The sequence below is a fragment of the Sapajus apella genome, unplaced genomic scaffold, assembly GCF_009761245.1.
Source record: "Sapajus apella isolate SASKATOON/1434 unplaced genomic scaffold, GSC_monkey_1.0 scaffold167, whole genome shotgun sequence".
In the NCBI taxonomy this organism is placed as follows: Eukaryota; Metazoa; Chordata; class Mammalia; order Primates; family Cebidae; genus Sapajus; species Sapajus apella.
In genome coordinates this window covers 630059-653070 of record NW_022437107.1, presented here as the reverse complement: position 1 = coordinate 653070, position 23012 = coordinate 630059, and the positions used below count along the sequence as shown (strand labels likewise).

At 39.9% G+C, this 23012-nt stretch overlaps 1 protein-coding gene across 2 annotated transcripts in view; it reads right to left on the bottom strand.

The window, feature by feature from the left end:
• Positions 1 to 10431: 10431 nt before the first annotated feature.
• LOC116542388 (cyclin-Y-like protein 2) overlaps positions 10432 to 23012 on the bottom strand; it is a 36237-nt gene continuing 23656 nt past the window's right edge. For both annotated transcript variants that reach the window (XM_032267276.1, XM_032267277.1), the window contains 4 exons: positions 22592 to 22711; positions 21503 to 21669; positions 11713 to 11875; positions 10432 to 10597 (listed from right to left, as the gene is read on the bottom strand). In XM_032267276.1, coding sequence (XP_032123167.1) covers positions 10487 to 10597; positions 11713 to 11875; positions 21503 to 21669; positions 22592 to 22711 — 561 coding nt within the window. In that variant the 3' untranslated portion in view covers positions 10432 to 10486. The remainder of the gene's footprint in view (positions 10598 to 11712; positions 11876 to 21502; positions 21670 to 22591; positions 22712 to 23012) is intronic.

The window sequence follows — 23012 nt, the reverse complement described above, 5'->3', positions numbered from 1 at the left end:
ATGCCTATCAACCAAATTAAAAAGAAAGGCTTTCATGTCAAAAAAAAAAAAAGGATTTATTTTGTCATCTACATTAGGTATTTCTCTTAATGCTATCTCTCCCCTAGCCCCCCCACCCCCCAACAGGTCCCAGTGTGTGATATTCCCCTTGTGACCATGTGTTCTCCTAACTCCCACTTATGAGTGAGAACATGCAGTGTTTGGTTTTCAGTTCTTGTGTTAGTTTGCTGAGAATGATAATTTCTAGCTTCAAAAGACATGAACTCATCCTTTTTATGGCTGCATAGTATTCCATGATATGCCACATTTTCTTTATTCATTCTATCATTGATGGGCATTTGGGTTGGTTCCAAGTCTTTGCTATTGTGAACAGTGCCATAATAAACATCCGTGTGCATGTGTCTTTATCCTAGAATGATGGATAATCCTTTGGGTATATACCCAGTAATGGCATGGCTGAGTCAAATGGTATTTCTAGTTCTAGATCCTTGAGGAGTCACCACACTGTCTTCCACAATTGGTTGAACTAATTTACACTCCCGCCAACAGTGTAAAAGCGTTCCTATTTCTCCACATCCTCTCCAGCATCTGTTGTTTCCTGACTTTTTAATAATCACCATTGTAACTGACATGAGATGGTCTCTCAGTGTTTTTGATTTGCATTTCTCTAATGACCAGTGATGATGAGCTTCTGTTCATATGTTTGTTGGCTGCATAAATGTCTTCTTTTGAGAAGTGTCTGTTCACATCCTTTGCCCACTTTTTGATGGGGTTGTCTTTTTCTTGTAAAATTGTTTAAGTGTTTTGTAGATTCTGAATATTTGGCCTTTGCAGATGGATAGACTGCAAAAATTTTCTCCCGTTTTGTAGGTTGCCTGCTCACTCAGATGATAGTTTCTTTGCTGTGCAGAAGCTCTTTAGTTTAATTAGATCCCATTTGTCAACGTTGGCTTTTGTTGCCATTGCTTTTGATGTTTTAGTCAAGAAGTCTTTGTCCATGCCTATGTCCTGAATGGTATTGCTTAGGTTTTCTTCTAGGGTTTTTACGGTTTTAGGTCTTACATTTAGGTCTTTAATCCATCTTGAGTTAATTTTTGTATAAAGTGTAAGGAAGGGATCCAGTTTCAGCTTTCTGCATATGGCTAGCCAGTTTTCCCAACACTATTAAATAGGGAATCTTCTCCCCATTGCTTGTTTTTGTCAGGTTTGTCAAAGATCAGATGGCTGTAAATGTGTGGTGTTATTTCTGAGGCCTCTGTTCTGTTCCATGGGTCTATATATGGGTTTTGGTACCTGTACCAAGCTGTTTTAGTTACTGTAGACTTGTAGTATAGTTTGAAGTCAGGTAGCGTGATGCCTCCCACTTTGCTCTTTTTGCTTAGGATTGTCTTGGCCATGTGGGCTCCTTTTTGGTTCCATATGAAATCTAAAGTAGTTTTTCCCAAATCTGTGAAGAAAATCAATGGTTGCTTGATGGGGACAGCACTGAATCTATAAATTACTTTGGGCAGTATGGCCATTTTCATGATATTGATTCTTCCTATCCATGAGCATGGAATGATTTTCCATTTGTTTGTGTCCTCTCTTATTTCCTTGAGCAGTGGTTTGTAGTTCTCCTTGAAGAGGTTCTTCATATCCCTTGTAAGTGTTATTCCTAGGTATTTTATTCTCTTTGTAGCAATTGTGAATGGGAGTTCATTCATGATTTGGCTCTCTGTCTGTTATTGGTGTATAGGAATGCTTGTGATTTGGGCACATTGATTTTGTATCCTGAAACTTTGCTGAAGTTGCTCATCAGCCTAAGGAGATTTTGGGCTGAGATGATGGGGTTTTCTAAATATACAGCCATGTCATCTGCAAACAGTGACAATTTGACTTCCTCTTTTCCTAATCAAATACCTTCTATTTTTTCTCTTGCCTGATTGCCCTGGCCAGAACTTCCAATTGTGTGTGGAATAGGAGTGATAAGAAGGGACATCCTCATCTTGTGCCAGTTTTCAAAGGGAATGCTTCCAGTTTTTGCCCATTCAATATGATATTTTGCCCATTCAGTATGACAGTGGGGTTTGTCATACATAGCTCTTATTATTTTGAGATATATGGTCCATCAATACCTAGTTTATTGAGAGTTTTTAGCATGAAGTACTGTTGAATTTTGTCATAGGCCTTTTCTGCGTATATTGAGATAATCATGTGGTTTCTGTCATTTGTTCTGTTTATGTGATGGATTACATTTATTGATTTGTGTATGTTGAACCAGGCTTGCACAGGGATGAAGCCAACATGATCATGGTGGATAAGCTTTTTGATGTGATGCTGGATTCAGTTTGCCAGTATTTTACTGAGGATTTTCACATCAACGTTCATCAGGTATATTGGCCTGAACTTTCCTCTGCCAGGTTTTGGTATCAGGATGATGCTGGCCTCATGAGTTAGGAAGGACTTCTTCTTTTCCTATTGGTTGCAATAGTTTCAGAAGAACTAGTGTCAGCTCCTCTTTGTACCCTGGTAGAATTCAGCTATGAATCCATCTGGTCCTGGACTTTTTTTGGTTGGTAGGCTATTAATTACTGCCTCTATTTCAGAACTTGTTAGTGGTCTATTCAGGGATTTGACTTCTTCCTGGTTTAGTCTTTGGAGGATGTATGTGTCCAGGAATTTATCCATTTCTTCTAGATTTTCTAGTTTATTTATGTAGAGGTATTTATAGTATTTTCTGGGGGTAGTTTGTATTTCTGCGGTATTGGTGATGATATCCCCTTTATCATTTTTTATTGCATCTATTTAATTCTTCTCTCTTTTCTTCCTCATTTGTCTGGCTACCGATCTATCTGTTTTGTAGATCTTTTCAAAAAACCAGCTCCTGGACATTGGTTTTTTTTTTTTGAAGGGTTTTTCATGTCTTTATCTCCTTCAGTTCTGCTTTGATCTTAGTTATTTCTTGTCTTCTGCTAGCTCTTGAATTTGTTTGCTCTTGCTTCTCTAGTTCTCTTCATTGCAATGTTAAGGTGTTGATTTTCCATCTTTCCTGCTTTCTCTGTTGAGCATTTAGTGCTATAAATTTCCCTCTACATACTGCTTTAAATGTGTCCAAGAGATTCTGGTCTTTGTTCTCATTGGTGTCAAAGAACATCTTTATTTCTGCCTTCATTTGGTTATTTACCCAGTAGTCATTCAGGAGCAGATTGTTCAGTTTCCATGTAGTTTTGTGGTTTTGAGTGTGTTTCTTAATCCTGAGTTCTAATTTGATTGCACTGTGGTCTGAGAGATTGTTATCATTTCCGTTCTTTTGCATTTGCTGAGGAGTGCTTTTCTTCCAATTATGTGGTCAATTTTAGACTAAGTGTGATGTGGTGTTGAGAAGAATGTATATTCTGTTGATCTGAGATGAAGAGTTCTGTAGATGTATATTACATCCACCTGGTCCAGAGCTGAGTTCAAGTCCTGAATATCCTTGTTAATTTTCCTGTCTCATTGATCTAATATTTACAGTGGGGTGTTAAAGTCTCCCACAATTATTGTGTGGAAGTCTCAATCTCTTTATAGGTCTCTAAGGACTTGCTTTATGAATCTGAGTGCTCCTGTATTGGGTGCATATATATTTAGCATAGTTAGCTCTTCTTGTTGCATTGACCCATTTACCATTATGTAATGCCCTCTTTGTTTCTTTTGATCTTTGCTGGTTTAAAGTCTGTTTTATCAGCAACTAGGATGGCAACCCCTGCTTTTTTTTGGTTTCCATTTGCTTGGTAAATCTTCCTCCATGCCTTTATTTTGAGCCTATGGGTGTCTTTGCACACGAGATGGGTCTCCTGAATACAGTACACTGATGGGTCTTTATTCAGTCAGTCTGTGTTTTTTAATTGAGGCATTTGGCCCATTTATATTTAAGGTTAATATTGTTGTGTTAATCTGATCCTGTCATTATGATGCTAGCCGGTTATTTTGCCCATTAATTGATGCAGTTTCTTCATAGTGTCAATGGTCTTTACAATTTGGTATGTTTTTGCAGTGGCTGATACCAGCTGTTCCTTTCCATGTTTAGTGCTTCCTTCAGGAGCTCTTGTAAGGCAGATCTGGTGATGACAAAATCTCCCAGCATTTGCCTCTCTGTAAAAAAATTTTATTTATTCTTTGCTTATGAGGCTTAGCTTGGCTGTATATAAAATTCTGGGTTGAAAATTCTTTTCTTTAACAATGTTGAATATTGGCCTCCACTCTGCTTATAGGGTTTTTGCCAAGAAATCTGCTGTTAGTCTGATGGGCTTCCCTTTGTGGGTAACTCGACCTTTCTCTCTGGCTGCCCTTAACATTTTTTCCTTCATTTCAGCTTTGCACTCCAGCCTGGGCAACAAGACTATAACCTCAGTCTCAAACAAAACAAATCAAAATAAATCAAAACAGGGGGAGGGATAAGGACAGCTCAAAAGTCCCAAGGCCTTTTACCAGTTTGGAAAGGGAGAGGGAGGCCAAAAGCCCAACTGGTAAAAAAGCTTGACCCTTTGGCCAGCTAGTTGGGCCTCTGGGTTCCCTTCCCCTGAGCCCAATCCTAAGCCAACCAGTTTAAGGTTTGGGAAATTAACTTTTCTCAGTTTGGAGGATGCATCGGAGGAAAATGTCCCATAATGTGGAGACACAATTACCTATCTGTGAAGAGAGGACAGAGGAGGAGAATGGAAAAGATGGATTTTTTTTTTCTTTTTTTTCTTTGACACAGACTCACTCTTTCATAGGCTGGAGAGCAATGGCACAATCTCGGCTCACTGCAACCTCTGCCTCCTGGGTTCAAGGGATTCTCCTCCCTCAGCCTCCTGAGTAGCTAGGATTACAGGCAGGCCATCACCATACCTGGCTAATTTTTGTATTTTTGTATTTTTAGTAGAGACCAGGTTTCCCCATGGTGGTCAGGCTGGTCTTGAACTCCTGACCTCATGATCTGCCCACTTTGGCCTCCCAAAGTGCTGGGATTACAGACATGAGCCACCGCACTCGGCCAAAAGGTTTTTTGTTCAAAGGAGTCCCAGGGGTTCAGGATGCGTTCGATAGGGGTACAAACTGAAGATGGATGGCTACCCATCCAGAAACAGAGGAGTAGGCACACCTCGTTCCCTCCTCTTCCTAGCAGATATACCTGGGTATGTGAGGGAGAGAAGGATGTCCTCTTTCCCTTTTCCGTCCTTGTATCCCTGAGTCCCAGCAACCTTGGCAGGTGCCACCCATAGATACCAAAGCAGTTTGCACCATGATGCAGGGAGGGCCTAGAGAATAGCAACTATCCACTCTCACCCATGTCTCTATCCCACCTGCTCTCAGTAGTCTTGGAGTTCCCTAGACCTCATTGATGCTCTGGACACTACTCACCCAGGAAAAGGAACAATATAATGGATGAAACTCGAGACCATTATTCTAAATGAAGTAACCGAGGAATAGAAAAGCAAACATCTTATGTTTTCACTCATAAGTGGGAACTAAGCTATAAGGACGCAAAGGCATAAGAATGGTATAATGGATTTTGAGGACTTGGGGAATAGGGTAAGAGGTGGGTGAGGCATAAAAGGCCACACATCAGGTAGTGTACCTTGCTCAGGTGATGGGTGCCCCAAAATCTCAGAAATCACCACTAAAGAACTTACCCATGCAACCTAAACACCACCTGTTCCCCAAAAACCTATTTAAATAAAATAAATAAATAAAAAGACAAAAGAAATTTTAAAGTCTAGGATAGGGAAAAAAGAGATCTTAGGAATCTGTAAGACATACTTCTGTCAGCATGGCTAATAGGTTTGTGTATTTATGTGTTGTGCACACAATGTTTCTCTATTATAGAGAGCTCTAATTCACTGGCTTAAAGAAAAATACAAGTACATAAATCAACCATTATATCCATAAAAGAAGCCTCGCCAAATGGTTTTTCAAGTTCATGTGGCTTAAGAAAAACCTTTTATAAATAAGCTGGCTTTCAAACTATTGGCAAAATAATATCAAAAATGTTGTAATAATTTTTAGTATTTTTTGTTTGCATTTGTTGAGCAAGTGATTTCATGCTTATTCTTGCAGAAAACTGTAAGATTTGTCATAAGGGTTTTAAAACTTTAACCCAGCCCAAGACAGAATGATCTTTGCTTGTGTAATTTTTGATAAATAAGACATGGAATAACTTGGTTTAATGAAAACAGCTGCATTCTGAGTTATTGGTACAAATACCTTTATACTTAACCTTAAGAAAATTACTCAAATAGACTGGGCACAGTGGCTCGCACCTGTAATTTCGACACTTTGAGAGGCCAAAGTGGGTGGATCACCTGAGGTAAAAAGTTCTAGACCAGTCTGGCCAACATGGTGAAACCGTGTTTCTCCTAAAAATACAAAACATTAGCTGGGCATGGTGGCAGGTGCCTCCAGTCCCAGCTACTTGGGAGGCTGAGGCAGGAGAATCACTTGAATCCGGGAGGCAGAGGATGCACTGAGCCAAGATCACGCCCCTGCACTCCAGACTGGGCAATACGAGCAAAATTCCATTTAAAAAAAAAAGGAAAATTACTTAAACACCTGAAATTCACAGCTATAAAAATGGTTAACAGGGAATTTACATTTAATAATATCATAGTTTTCATAAATAACCTAGGTAAAATATTAAATAATCTTGTAAATGTAATGGAACAAATGGTTGTAAACAGATCTGTCATATGATTTGGGATTTAAGGCTATTTGTAGATGTTAAGTAGCTGGGTAATTTCCAACATAAAAAATACAGGAAAACATTTTTTAAATGTTCGTATTTAAAAGTAAGTATCTTTGTCTAATTCAAAGCTTCTATAAAAGTTATGTATAAAATGAGGTAAAAGGAACCAGGAAATAAGACATAGAAAGAAAGTTAAAGATATAAAGAGGAATTTTTGATAAGGTTAAAAAAAATCAACTTTACATAAGAAGAAATTTTATGTGGTAAATTTTTTGCCCTAAAGTAAAATGACTGGGTTGGTCAAGAAAGAGAAATATTTAGGCAAAACAGAAAGTCTAAGCATGTTGTGAAGCATCTATGTAAGTTGTAATAAGATTAGTTAATAGGAACTTTGTTTTTTGTTTTGTTTTGTTTAGAAAACAGGGTGGTATAATTTAGTTGGGTATGAGTAAGAAGAAAATCGTAATACTCTTTCTAGGGTGGGTCTTTTATATTAACAAAATTACATGAATAAAAACAGCAATTGGTTAAAACAAGATTTTATTTAACATATTTCAAAGATTTTATTTAAAATATTTATTTTTGAGATGCAGTCTCACTCTGTCACCCTGGAGCGCATTGGTCCAATCTTGGCTCACTGTAACCTTTGCCTCCTGGGTTCCAGCGACTCCACCTATACTTCTGTCCATAAATCATGGGCTTCCATAACCCCCTTGCTCAAGTTCAATAATTCGATAAAACTTCTCACAGAACTGAGCAGAGAAATTTTACCTATGCTTACCAGGTTTTATATAGGATACAACTCAGTAAAACTAAATAGAAAAAAAAATGTATAGGACAAAGTAAAGTGGAGGAAAAGACGGGGTGGTTAGTCAATCTTGGTAAACAGCCATGGTTAAGAACTCTCCATCCTTTGTTTCTGTAAGAACAGCTTACTGCAAATAAATACTGTTTTCATTATTACTTAGATGATGCTTCCTCTTTTAGATATCACCCACAAACTCTCTAAATTCTCATTTTTCCCTTATAAATTAATCATCTTATCTTCAGTGTTCAGAACAAAATACTTGTTAAATACACTTTGCTTAAATTTTTCTCCTTTCCCCAGCCTCCCTGACTCTGCTCCACCTTCAGTCTGAGCCAACATACAACACCCACTTTATGCTCCTCCTAAGACCAGGCTGACTTTGGGGTGAAACATTCCCTAAGCTTGAATCTGATTTTGCCATTCTCCATTCTCCTCTCTTCCTCCCACCTTCCTTCTAATCTTGTTTGCTCCTCCATATGAAACACAGCCCTTTTCTGCCTCTTGTGAGATGCTTGCAGATCTGATGCTTGGTGCTTTCCCCATTGCAATACTCCTTTAGAATAAAGTCACTTCTTATCCACATCTGAATTTATTTGGCAGTATCTAGAAGCAGCCTCAGGACAATAAGAATTACACCCTCACAAAGGACATCACAACCTGCCTCCCATCTCAACTCTCACCATGTCTGCTTGTTCATTTCCAGCTTTCCAGGGCTCTGTAGCTCCCCTCAGTATAAAGGTCCTTCTATGGCGGCTGTGAGCATGCTGGGACACATGCAGGGGAAGCTCCCCAGGAAGAAATGACTGTGCTATTCATGAACTCCTTTGACAGGTCAAGTTTGGCTTTAGGCTGCAGTCTACAGGCTCAGGTCTCTGATTTCCAGTCAAGGTTATTCATTTGGTTTTAAGTTAAAAACAAAACAAAAGAAAACCTCAGTGTTTGGCAGGGCATAGTGGCTCACACCTATAATCCCAGCACTTTGGGAGGCTGAGGCCGGCAGATCACCTGAGGTCAGAAGTTCAAGACCAGCCTGACCAACATGGAGAAACCTCATCTCTACTAAAAATACAAAATTAGCTGGGTGTGATGGCACATGCCTGGAATCTCAGCTACTCAGGAGGGTCAGGCAGGAGAATCACTTGAACACAGGAGGTGTCGGAGTTCCAGCAAAATTGATCAAACTCACTGCTTATGTTTACAGGAGTAAAGGAAAATGTAAGGTACTTAAATTTTATACTTCAAGAAAAGCCAAAATATCCATCAGACAATAAACATGTCATTTAGCTATTATTTGCATAATGACAAATAATTAATTATTAAGTAATCATATATCAACACTTCCAGGAATGTTGAGTTTTATCTCATAGAATTTAACATTAAATTCAGACATGCAGATAACAGGATACAGAATAGATTTTTCCACTATCACAAATACTCCACCATACAGAAAAGAGGAACTAATTTTCTTTTCGTAAATCACTAATTTGTCTACCACAATTTCTTGTGGAAATGAATTTATTTCTCTGTAGCTACAAAGAAAAATCTCACCCAGTAATATTCCTGAAACTAATGAGATTCTACTTGAAATCATCCACAAAAAATATTGACCTCAGGTACTTATTACACATTTTTAGGAGAAGAACAAATAAAACTATGAATTTTTTTTTTTTTGGTATATTTAGTAAAGACAGGGTTTCACTGTATTAGCCAGGATGGTCTCTATCTCCTGACCCTGTGATCCGCCCGCCTCAGCCTCCTGAAATGCTGGGATTACAGGCATGAGCCACCACGCCCGGCCCTAAAAATAAAAATTTTTAACAAATTAAATATATGAGTAGATTTTTTTCTGATAGTCACATTTTTATGTTTTTTTGATAATATTTTCCCATCTTCCAGGCTTTATCAATAAAATTCATTGTATACTTAAAAATGCAAGTTGAAATAAGAAAATAAATCCTTTCAAGATGACACACCCAAGAGTCACACTCCTGGCTGGAATAATACGCCTGACTCTAGTGTAAGTCAGGACATCCTATTGTAGGGATCCTCCCACCCCTATTCTGCTCAGGGAAGTACTCAATAACCACCTTCTTGAGAGGCTCTGCACTGTGCCCCCGGGTGTGCCTGAGGGCATTTTACTTTGCAGGGCCTTGCACAATCTTGCTAGGGAATAAATTTTCATTGTCTTTGAGGAGTTTTTCTCCCTTTGCAATTCTGAAAAAAAAACTGATGGTCAGAATTATTTCTGTCTTTCCCCTAAATATAAGCATTCAATTTGGCTGCCAGCAGCGTGTCTCCAAGACATAGAAACTGGGGTTGGAGAAAGAAAATCTTAAGGCCACAAAGATTTAGCTTTTTAGATAAAGGGTCAAGCAGATTTATAATCACTTACTGGTAATAATGTAAAGATTCAAGTTAATTGTCTACAAATAAAATACCACTGGCTCAGATATGTAAGTTCTGGATTTAACAGGACAGTGCCTCCACTTCATGGGATAGGTACTATACAATGGACATCATAAAGAGTACTGAATGCCTGCATTTGAACTACTGACTTAGTATGAGCCTCATTTGGCTCAGTGACAAATGCACCTGCACCAAACTCATATCAAGTCACTAAATCTCTCATCTACATTATATCTATTCTGTAGATACAAAGCCCCAAAATGTACATACTATACATACAGTTGGTATCGACATGAAGTCCCATTGCTTTTTCTTTTCTTCTGTGGGCAGAAGGAGCCTTCACTTTGGAGTGGTTTCTAAAACACAGTTTACATTAAAAGGGACAGAAGAGTGTAAGAGTGTGTTGTTGCCCTGACAAGGTCCCATTCTTTACTAGGAAGTACAATCTTAGTTGTCCTTGAGTTCACTTGAATTGAGGTGTTTCTTCTTTTGAAAATACTAAGTTTTCTAGTTCTTTGGCAGGAGAAGTGGTATGTTCCTGTCTTTTTTGATGAGGGGTTCAGATGTTACATTACCCCTCATTTCTTCCTTCAGGAGAGGATGGCCTTAGCATGCTGAAGACGAATTAAATCATCAACACTGAAAGACCCAATTTTGTCAGTAGTATAGAAGACTTTGTCTTGTTCCATCCTTGAAAAAGCCTAAGAATGTCAAATATGAGAAGCCACACATGCAGACTCCTTTAGATAGTTCAGCTACAGCTACTTTGGCTGAGGTTTACACTGCCAACTTCTGGCAGCTCACTAAGGTCATCTTTCAGGGCTAAATTTAGATTGCTGGAGCAAAGGAGAGCTTGTTTTATTAGGTTACTTAAAAATTGGGATCTCAAAAATGTCACAATATTGTGACCTGCTTCTAAGAACAGTACCTGTTACCTGTGCACTTGTTCCTTAAACATAATGAACACACACTTTTGTAAAAAGTTAGTTTATTAATCTATTCAAATTCTACCCAATCTACAGTAGTTACTACATACTCAAAGCAAATTTTAATGAGGCAGGCATGGGCTGGATTGTATTGGAATGTCAACGAAGTCTAACAACTAAAGCATCAAAAGGCACTACTTGACTTGCACTACTTATGCTAGAAAAATGTATTATTTTAAAATACTTTCAAGGTGCCATAGAACATGCCTATTTTAAAGGTTCATCCTTTTCAGCTGTAATTTTGCTGTGTACTTACCAAAAGTCACAAACCATAAATACTACTTTGTCCCATAAAAGTTATCATTTCCAGTAAAATCCCATGTACTTCCTGCATCCAGTACTTGAGACATGCACACCTCATACAGTCTAAGTGCAGGTCTGCTTTGTCTAACAAACCCATGGGACTGACTGCACTGTGGAATACAAAGTAGAAAATGACAGAAATTTGCAAACTGAGCAGTAAAAAATAGTCAGGAGTGGTGAGTGCATTACATATATTGACCTCATTAGAAATACAATGGCAAGAAATCATTTATGTATGATTATTTGCAAGGGCAAAGGTTCAGATTCATTAAGAAAGAAGTAAATTTTATTAAAACATTCTGAATTATGATCACAAAAGAGAATATCTATAATTTTCAAACAACGTGGATCCTTGTAAAAACCATAAAAGATACAGGAAATAGAATGCCAAAAGGTTAATAAGCTCTTCAGTATGTTAGTTATTTTTGAAGCTTTCCATTTTTCTAATCACTACTCAATATGACCTAGTCACAGATGTTGGCATTGGTGTTTGACTGAAAACCCACTTAGTAACTTCGTGGCCTTACCCCCTGCTTCCATGCTCTTTCTCTCTGAAGAAGGTAAACTGGCAAATACAGGCCATGCTTGTGTGCCAAGGCACGAAGATCGAAGTAGTATCTGCCATGAATGCTGCCAGCAACGCTGATATTAAAATCAATTAGCTCCACAAAGTGCCTTTCCAACTCATTCCTGGGGAAGGGGAAACACAACAAAACCAACACAGCACAATGTTAGTTCACTGGGCTACCTTCAAAAACATTATTCTCAGGCAAGAAATGTGGTAAAGCCATCAGGTGCTCTAGTTTATTAGAATGCATGAAAGAACTCACACTGGACAGAACCCTATTGATTGAGGAAATACAAGAAAGCATGCAACTTTCCCAGCTCTCCTTGAAAACTTAGAAATAACTTATACTGGAAAAGAAATTTGAATGTAAAAAACATGTTAATAAACTTGATTTTCCCACGTGCTTTCAAAGACATATTCAAATGTAATATGGAGAAAAACAACATAAGAAACACAGTAAAGCCTTCAGCTTTTTCATTTCTTTGAAAACATGAAAGGATTCAATGGAGTAAACCCCTTATAAATACAAACATGTGGTAAGGTCTTCAGCTGTTACAGTTCCACATGAAGATAAGAACTCATTTCTGAAATAAAACCTATGAATGTATAGCATGTAGAAATGCCTTCATTTATGTGATATTTGCCCAAGACTCATGATAACACACACTGCAGATACACCCTATAAAAATAAGAAAGCACATAGGATTGGAACCCTAGTCGAATACCAAATATGGAGAAGTTTTCAGTTTTAAGAATTTCTTCAACATTTACGTGAAAACTTCCCCTAGAGGGAAATCCTATCAATGTTCGTAAATTGGAAAGCCTGATGCAAATTGATTCTTGTATAATCTTCAAAAATGTACATAAGCAAATGTTATACTTCTATTTTGTTTCTCAGTGATTCTTCATTTGAAAGGGTCTTTGTACTTCCGCTTATTTTGCAAGAAAACATTTTGGTTACAGTTTTGTAGATACTCTTTAAAGATTACTATATGAATTTAATAGGCAGTTTTTTGTTGTTGTTGCTGTTGTCAGTTAGTAAAATTTTTCTCTATTTAAAAATATCACACTGAGCTACTAAAATTGCTCCAAATTCTGTTTTGAAACAAATACAGCCTATGTACATGGATTGCTATGCTAATGTCCAAACAGGGCACAGCTGCTTGCAGTCCATTCTGCATCCAGCACAAGTTTGGGACGAGGAGAAAGGTGACAGCCTCCTCTGCACTCCTACAGCTGAACTTGGGGCTCATTCTTGAGGTTCCATTGCACAACTCAGACTCCATGCTCACTCCCAAGGCACCAAAATAGTGATCAGATGACAGAAATGATAGATGCCATTTATTATCTGTCACTATTATGGGACAGAAATACTCTTTACACTTCCAATGGTAGAAAGATCAGAGAGAGACATCTTGGCTAAACTCATTTTAGGAGATGCCTTCTGGTAGGGTGCCGGCCTTACACAGTGTTTCACCTGAGTTGAGTTAGAAATGAAACCCCGAGGTGTTCAGCATCTGTCACCCCTGACCACAAGACTGTGGGGATGAGTTGAATGCACTGAGAGGGGAACAGGATGGGAGCAGCCCTCTGCCACATGATTATTCAGCTGTCCTGCCCAAAGGTTTTGTTTTTGTTTTTCTTGAGACAGGTTCTTGCTCTGTCACCCAGGCTAAAGTGCTGGGGCACAATCCTAGCTCACAGCAGACTCAACCTCCCAGGCTCAAGTAACCCATTCACCTAAGCCTTTCAAGTCAGAACTGCAGGCTCATGCCACTTAGCTGGGCTATTTTTAAAAATTCTTTTTGTAGAGACAGGGTCTCACTTTTTGCCCAGGCTGGTGTTAAACTCCTGTGATCAAGTGGATACTCCCACCTTGATCTCCCAAAGTGCTGGTATTACAGACATGAGCCACTGTATCCAGCACTTGGTCAAATGTTTAAATAAATAAAAAACTAGAGTAATCTTACCACTCTCATAGTAATCCCTGTAAAGACTTAATTGTATAAAAACAATACCTCAACAATACATTTGGTTTCTTGGTTTTTAAGTTTCAATGTTTCATCCACTAGCTAAGTCAACAAATGCTTAAAGTTCTCCGGTATGGAGAGTAGCTAGGATATAAGCAGATATGTGGGTTTCTCCGTTGTTTAACCAAAAACCCAGCTGAAACTACTTCCAACATTAATTTCCTATTCATATAACCACAAGGCTACAGGAATGTAAATCAGATAATGTTCAAATAATCAGCTGACCAGGACTTAATTTACTACAGGAATATATGCACTTCATAATCCCTTTTGTGTTTTTCCATAAACATATTTTAAATGTATAAAATACACTTTTTTATAAAATTATCATGTTTATTAATAGTAGTTATTGGAAAAAATCATTATCCCTACAGGATGTGTACCTTCTTAGTTTTGTGTTGTTTTTTAAATGGCTGAATAGCATTTAAAGCACAGCAAATTTCCTGAATAGGAGCTGCTCAGTTTAACTTACATGTGTTAGAGTGTGTATATGTGTATGTGTGTGTGTGTGTGTGTGTGTGTGTGTGTAAGCTGTTTATCAATAATGTTTTTAAATTTTATTTCAACCGCTTTTTAGGTACAGGTGGTTTTTGGTTACATGGATAATTTCTTTAGGGGTAATTTCAGAGCTTCTGGTGCACCTACCACCTGAGCACTGTACACTTTACCCAATATGTAATCTTTTATCCCTCACCCCCTTCCCAACCTTCCTCCCAGAATCTCCAGAGGACATTGTACTATTCTTATGCCTTTGCATTCTCATAGCTTAGCTCCCACCTAAAAGTGAGAACATATGATATTTGGTTTTCTATTCCTGAGTTACTTCACTTAGAATAATGGCCTCCAGCTCCATCCAAGTTGCTGTCAAGGCCATTATTGCATTCTGTTTTATGACACAGCAGTATTCTATGGTGTCTATATTCCACATTTTCTTTATCTACCCATTAGTTCATGGGCATTGAGGCTGGTCCCATATTTTTGCACTTGCAAATTGTGCTGCTATCAACATGCATGTGTATGTGTCTTTTTCATATGACTTCTTTTCCTTTGGGTAGATACCCAGTGTGAGATTGCTGGATTGAACAGCAGTACTGTTTTCCATGTGCTTGTACTAGTTTACATTCTAATCAGCAGTGTAAGTGATTCCTTTTCACCAAGTCCATACCAACATGTATATTTTTTTATTTTATAATGATGGCCATTCGTGCAGGAGTAAGGTGGTATTACATTGTGGTTTTAATTTGCATTTCCCTGACAATTAGTGATGTTTCTGAAGGAAAATATATTCTAACAAGACAAACAGATGTTGAAAAGTTTGAAGAAAAAATCTGATAGACACTTATTTTTAAATGGTTTAATTTACAGTCAAAAAGAGACCATTATAAATAATCAACAGCAGAGGGACAAGGAAAATGTCCATTAAACACTTTGTTGTAATGTTTTTCAATATACAAAGATCAGCAACATAGCTCCTGTTCAGACCATAGCTCCTGATGCTTCTGCATTCACAAATAGCACCGTAAAACTGGTTGTCTACTGGCCAGGCGCGGTGGCTCACACCTGTAATCCTAGCACTTTGGGAGGCCGAAGTGGGTGGATCACCTGAGGTCAGGAGTTCAAGACCAGCCTGGCCATCCTGGTGAAACCCCACCTTTAAAAAAAAAAAAAAAACTGGTTGTCTTGGAGCTGGCCTCTGTCACCACTGCTTCTGAAGCTCACATCTGTGGACACCTGCACATTTCCCTGTGTATTCTCTCACCTTGTAACTAGAGCTAGAGCCCCACCAGATTAGCTACCGGCTCTGAGATCAATTTAACTGCCATTATACTGGAGCTAAGTGTTCATCATTACAAATTTTGCTCCCTTGAAGAAACCAGTTTACAAGCTGGGCTCGGTGGCTCACACCTGTAATCCCAGCACTTTGGGAGGCTAAGGCAGGTGGATCACCTGAGGTCGGGAGTTCAAGACTAGCCTGACCCATGGAGAAACAACATGGAGAAACCCCGTCTCTACTAAAAATACAAAATTAGCTGGGTGTGGTGGCACATGCCTGTAATCCCAGATACCTGGGAGGCTGAGGCAGGAGAATCACTTGAACCCAGGAAATGGAGGTTGCAGTCGAGCCTAGGCAACAACAGCAAAACTCCATCTCTCTCTCTCTCTTTCTCACGCACACACACACACACAAAGACACCAGTGTACACACTGATGAAAGTAGTCATTAACAGCACTTTAGCTTCTGCAACTTTCAAAGTATATCTATTTGTTTCAAATTAATTTTCTGTTACATCCTTTGCTAAAATGGCTACTAGCAAAATCACCATGACAACTCAGTTTCTACTATTAGCAAAGTGGTAATTTAGCAGCCATTTGAATAGCAGCCAACAGTCACTAGTCTCTTCTTAGTCAAAAGAAGCCTCATTTCAGTTGTAAATATACACTGTGGTAATTCTGAATGATGACTTTAAAATTCTTTTGGGGTACACTGCAGTTGAATATATTCATAGGGTATATAAAATATTTTCAGACAGGCCTAGAATGTGTAATAATCACATCAGAGTAAATGAAGAATCCATTGTACCTCAAACATGTGTTCTTTTTTTTTAATTCTACAAATTCAATTACACTCTTTTAGTTACTGTAAAATGTACAATTAAATAATTCTTGACTGTTGTCACCATGTTGTGCTATCAAATACTTAATAGATCTTATTCTTTCTAACCAAATGTGTGCACCTATTAACCATTACCCCTTACTCCTCATCCCCCATGCTACTTTTACCAGCTGCTGCTAACAATTCTCCTGCTCTAGCTCTTCATGAGTTACATTGTTTTAATTTATAGCTCCCACAAATAAGTGAGAATACATGAAGTTTGTCTTTGTCTGGCTTATTTCACTTAACATTTCCATTCATGTTGTTGCAAATAACAGGATCTCATTCTTTTTTATGGTCAAATAGTGCTCCACTGTGTATATGCAGCATTTTCTTTAGCCACCCATCTCTTGATGAACACTTGGAATGCTTCCAAATCTTGGCTGTTGCGAATAGTGCTGCAACACACATGAGAGTGCAGGTATCTCTAATATACTGATTTCCTTTCTTTTGGGTTTATACCCAAAAGGCAGATTGCTGGATCATATGGTGGCTCTATTTTTGGTTCTGAGGACCTCCAAACTGTTCTCTATAGTGGTTGTACTTCAACTATACTCCCACTAACAGTGTTCAAGTGTTACCTTTTCTCTATATCCTCACCAGCATTTGTTATTGCCTGTCTCTAGAATAAAAGCCATTTTAAGTGGGGTGAGAGATGATCTCTCATTGTAATTTGATTCACATTTCTCTGAAGATCAATGATATTGATGTTGACTATCTTTTCATATATGTATTAGCCATTGGTATGCCTTTCTTAAGGAGTTTTGAAACGGGTCTCACTTTGTCACTCAGGTTAGAGTGCAGTGGCACAATCACAGCTTACTGCAGCATCAATCTCCCAGGCTCAGGTAAGTTTCACACCTAAGTCTCCCAACAGCTGACAGGCACATGTCACCAAGCCTGCCTAAAGCATCCTCTTTTTCAGAAATGTCTATTAAGATATTTTTCCCACTTTAAAAATCAGATTCAATTTTTTTCTATGAAGTTATTTGAGCTCCTTAAATATTCTGGTAATTAATCCCTTGTCAGATAGTTTTCAAACATCTTCCCCCATTCTGTGGGTTGTCTCTTCACCTTATTGATTGTTTCCTTTGTGGTGCAGAAGCTTTTTAACTTGATGTGACCTAATTTGCTTGTTTTTGCTTTGGTTGCCTGCGCTGATGAAATATTATGCAAGAAATATTTGCCCAGTCCAGTATCCTGGAGAGTTTTCTCAACGTTTTATTTCAGTTTCATATTTGAGGTATTAGATTTAAATCTTTTTATTATTTTTTTTAAAAAACAGAGGCAGAATGTCACTTCATTGCTCATGCTACTGTCGAATTCCTGGCCTAAAGTGATCCTCCCATCTTGGCCTCCCAAAGTGCTGGGATTACAAGTGTGAGCCACCAAGCCCCACCGAGATTTACATCTTTCATCCATTTTGATTTGACTTTTGTATTAGGTAAGAAATAGAGGTCTAGTTTCATTCTTCTGCATATGGATATCCAGTTTTCCCAGCATAACTTATTGACGAGACTGTTATTTCCCCATTGTATGTGCTCGGCACCTTCATAGAAAATGAGTTCACTGAAGATGTATGAATTGGTTTTTGGGTTTTCTATTCTGTGCCATTGGTCTACATGTCTGTTTTTAATCACAGTGCCATGCTATTCTGGTTACTATAGCTGTAGAGGATAATTTGAAATCAGATAATGTGATTCCTCCAGGTTTGTTGGTTTTTGCTCAGGATAGCTCTGGATATTGAGTCTTTTGTAGTTGCATATAAATTTTAGAGTTCATTTTTTTATTTCTATTTCTGTGAAGAATGTCATTGGTTTTGAAGCCTTGTGGAGGTACCACACTGGTGGTCTGAGATCAGACCCCGAGGAATTCTCTGGATTAGCCGACAGAGACTCGCTTCTTCCCTTACTTTCCCACAAAGGAAGTCTGTCTCTCTGTGCTAGGCTGCCTGGAGCTGGGAGAGGAGCAACACAAGCACTCCTGTGGCCACAACCACAGGGGTGCTTGTATTGTGCTGGGACAGCACTAAGACTGTCCAGACAGCATTAGGTCTGAAGCCGGCACAGCACTGTGACTGCCCAAGGCCCACTGTAACAAGTACACACTGCCACTTAACGTCACTCAAAGGCCCAGGGCTCTACAATCAGCAGGTAGTGATGCCAGCCAGGCCTCTGTCCTTCCCTTAAGTGCAGTAAGCACCCCTGGTCCCTGGATGGGTTCAGAGGTTCTATCTGGGAGCCTGTGCTGGAGTCATAAACCTTAGACATCTACCTGGTATTCTGTTTTACCATGGCTGAGCTGGCACTGAATCCACCAGGCAAATCCCTTCCCGCTTTTCCCTCCCCTTTCCCCAGGCACAGTAGTCTGTCCCCACATATAACATCATCACAGTCCCATGGGGATTAGCGCCAGGTCACCATGGATGTTCACTTAATAATACCCAAGGGCTCTCAGTCAGCTTGTGGTGAATGCTGCCTGCCCTGGAACTCATTCTTCAGGGCTGTGGGCGCTCCTCTGGACCAGGGTAGGTCCAGAGATGCCATCCAAGAGCCAAGGCCTGAATTGTGGACTCCTACAGCTCACCTGGTACTCCTCTGACTGTAGCTGAGCTGGTATCTAAGCTCAAGAAAACTCTTTACTTTTTCCTCAGCATTTGTCAAGCAGAGGGAGTCTCTCCTTGTAGCCACCACAGCTGGGAATGTGCTTGGTCACACCTGAAGCGAGAATATCTCTCTCCAGTCTCACTCCAGGCCCATGGCATGTACTAAATGGTCACCACTGATGATTCTTCTGGGCCCAAAGGGTCTTTCATCAGAAAGTGATCAGAAAGTGATGAATCCTGCCATTACTGAGTCCTTCCCTTTAGGGTAGCAGGTTCCCATCTGGCCAAGAGCTTGTCTAGAGATGTTATCCCGAAGCTGGGACCTGAAATGGGGGGGCAGGCTCATGACTCTGACCAGTGCCCTCTCCTACTGTGGCTGAGCTAGTATCCAAGTTGCAAGACAAAGTGCTCTTTCCTCTTTCCTCCCCTCAAGTGGAAGAAAGAGGTCTCTGTCAGAGCTGCGAGCTGCACTGTCTAGGGTTGGAGGAGGGGTGGGCAAGCACTCCCTAGCTGCCGCAGCTGCTGTCTCTCTGGGTCACATGCCCCCAGACACACTGGCTCCAAGTACAGCACAGCACTTGGACTTGCCTAAGAGTTGTGGTCCTCATGGCCTAGACAGACTTTCAGGTGTATTAAGGACCCCAGAGTTTCACAACTCAAGTTAAAACCACTGGGATAACAATCCTCCTCTGGCTGGGGCTAGTCTCAATGTTTTTTCCATGGGTGGGCACTGGGTGAGTTCAGCCTTGTTTTGCTTTCTGCTATGACAAGGCAGCACTGAGTTCAGGCAGTCCCACAGCTGCTGTGCTCTCCCTGCCCCAAGCATGTAGCCTCTCTCCTTGCCACAGGTTCACAGGGGTGGAATCAGCAATTCAAGACTGTCTTTTCTAGGTTGTTCAGTGCCTCTTTCAGTGATATGAAGTCAAAACCATGTGCTGTGATCACTTACCTAATTTTTAGTTCCTATGGAGGTGCTTTTTTTATTTAAATAGTTGCTCAATTTGTTATTCCTGTGGGGAGCACAAATGGCAGAGACTTCTATTCAGCCAGCAGGCTCCAACCCTGTGACTGCACACATTCTGAATGACATTCTTATCTGGAGTAATAAGCAAATGTAAAAACAAAAACCCAGAAAAACCTAAACTTCTTGCCACTGCCTGAGGATCTTTATCTTCATATGCTGCTCAATGTCAAGAGGTGTTCCTGGGCCGGGCGCGGTGGCTCACGCCTATAATCCCAGCACTTTGGGAGGCCGAGGTGGGTGGATCACGAGGTCAAGAGATCGAGACCATCCTGGTCAACAAGGTGAAGCCCCGTCTCTACTAAAACTACAAAAAATTAGCTGGGCATGGTGGCGCGTGCCTGTAATCACAGCTACTCAGGAGGCTGAGGTAGGAGAATTGCCTGAACCTAGGAGGCGGAGGTTGCGGTGAGCCAAGATGGCGCCATTGCACTCCAGCCTGGGTAACAAGAGTGAAACTCTGTCTCAAAAAAAAAAAAGAGGTGTTCCTTCAGATTTTCCTAAGTGTCATCTACAAAGCCATTCTCGCTGTCTAGTGGACACTGCGTGAGCCTCTGCTGGAAATGCCTCCCTGGCTCACCCTGACAATCAGCTCCGAAGACCTTCCCTTTACAGCAGTCATCAGGCCAGACTGGATGAAAGACCCATGAGGCTCCTGTTTCAGGGGCATGTTGGTGCCATCTGTGAGCAACCCCATGACTCAGCAAGATTTCTTGCACTCTCCTAGGTAACTCGGGACCCTCCCAAGTGCTGCTGTGGTTGCATGAGAACCCCAGGAACCTCCTGAGTGTGGTGAGCATTAGGTGATGCCCCAGCAATGTTTCTCAGACTGCCTGAGGGGAACACTGGAACTTCTAACTCATCAGCCCAGTGATGCAACACTCCTAATGAGGAGAGGACAGGGGCACAGGGAACTGAGGCTATTCTGTATCTCAAGGTTTCTATAAAACAGATCTTCAGATAAAAGCAGGGGGAACACCAGCAAAAGCAAACACACAATGTATAAGTCAGGGTGAAGCTATACTTCACAATGCAGAGACCCAAGACCTGTCAATGACCAAACAATTATTTCAAAGGCCAGACGTATGCTCCTTACAAAGAGACTGGAACTTGCAGATAGCTTGTAAAAAGCCATAAGGATATTTACTGTACTATTATGTTCTGGTAGTACACTGGTAAGATATTTGCCAAAAACATTCACTAGAAATATACTTTTCCATTTATGAGATTATTTACAACAGCAATTTACCAAGACCTACCAATGAACAGTGAAAAATATGAATGGTTGTTCTAAAGCTGGGGAGAAAGAGCATGTGGTATTTATGTCCATTCTTATTATCTGCACAATGTAACCTTTAAAAATATTTCTTAAAGTGTTTAAGTTTATGGGAGCAAATATTCAAAAATGGTTAGAAAGTTCACAAAAACCTTCAAACTCACATATCATCAACTGTAATGTTCTCAAAGAGCTTGCAGTAGTGCTCATGGCACACAGCCACATTGTGCCCAACCCTGACGGCAAGAAGAGTGGCTCCGAAGACAATCCTCTTCCAGTTGGTTGGACAAATGTTGATATCGGCATAACTTATAAGTCTTTCGATGTATACCTGCAAAACAGAGGACTGGCCTTTGACTTAGCTGGGTTGAAGTGCTGTGATAAGAACTTTTGTGAAAAACCAGAATACTTCTGGTTTTGACCAGAAAGTAAGTGCCTTTTATTCTTATGTTCTACAAAGGCTTTGCTTGACCAGGCCAAGCAAGGGACCATATCACAATCATAGATCAAATATTTCTGCTACCTACTCTGCCCAGCAGGGGTAGATTAGGCACATCCAAGGAACAATGAATTGAAGGCAGCAGCTCTCAATCACAACATGCATCAGAATTGCCTGGGGATACTGCCTGGGCCTCAGCTTAGACATAGGCATCTTATTCCTGCCCATCAACCAGATGGTTTTGTTACTACTCCCCATTCCAAGCCCTCCACATGCCTTGGATGTGTGTGCACTGTGCACTGTGTGCATGTGTGCACTGAAGTGTGGGGGGAGAAATCAGAAATCCCTCCTGCTGCCTTTAATAGCAATTGTTCTGTGATGAGAAAAGCAATGGCAACATTTTAAGCCATGATGATGATGACAACTCCAATGTGTATATTTGCTTTCTTAAGTTTCTCTTAAAGTTCTGAGATAATTTCAGAAACCTATCTTTATTTAAAAACAGGACCAGGCCACCCTGTTTACAAGATCAATTTCTTTTGTTTCCTTTCTTTTTTTTTTTTTTTGGAGATGGAGTCTCTCTCTGTTATCCAGGCTGGAATACAGTGGCTTGATCTCTGGTCACGGCAAACCCTGCCTCCTGAGTTGAAGCAATTCTCCTACCTCAGCCTCCTGAGTAGCTGGGACTACAGGGGCATGTCTGCAAGCCTGGCTAATTTTTGTATTTTTAGTAGAGACAGGGTTTAACCATGTTGGCCAGTCTGCTCTACAAGACCAATTTCTAACGACGCTTTATAAACAGAAAATAGCTCACCAAACTTCTGATTGCCAAGTCAGCTGTTAGCCTTTTGGCTTTAAATAGAGTACGAAGAAATGTGAAAATCAATTTGTGTCCAGGATCATACTTAAAGTATTCCTCCAGAAGCCATTCTTGCTGAAAGAAGAAAAAATGCAATATAAGTATCCACTGAAGAAAAAACCTAAAGTGCTCTTAAGACAGCAGTGTTCACATTTGTGCCCACCGTAGTGAGATGTCTTTTAGATTTTACAATATGAACAGTGGAATCTTAAAATACCATAATGATTTAATACTCATCAGCATTCACTTAAAAATAATATGAGCTTAACCTCAGAAAATTATTGTTCTTTTTTACTCTTTCCCCCACATAATTCCATCCAAATGTAAGTTACCTTTAGGCTTTAATGTCTTACTGACCATATGTCACTCTTCTCGG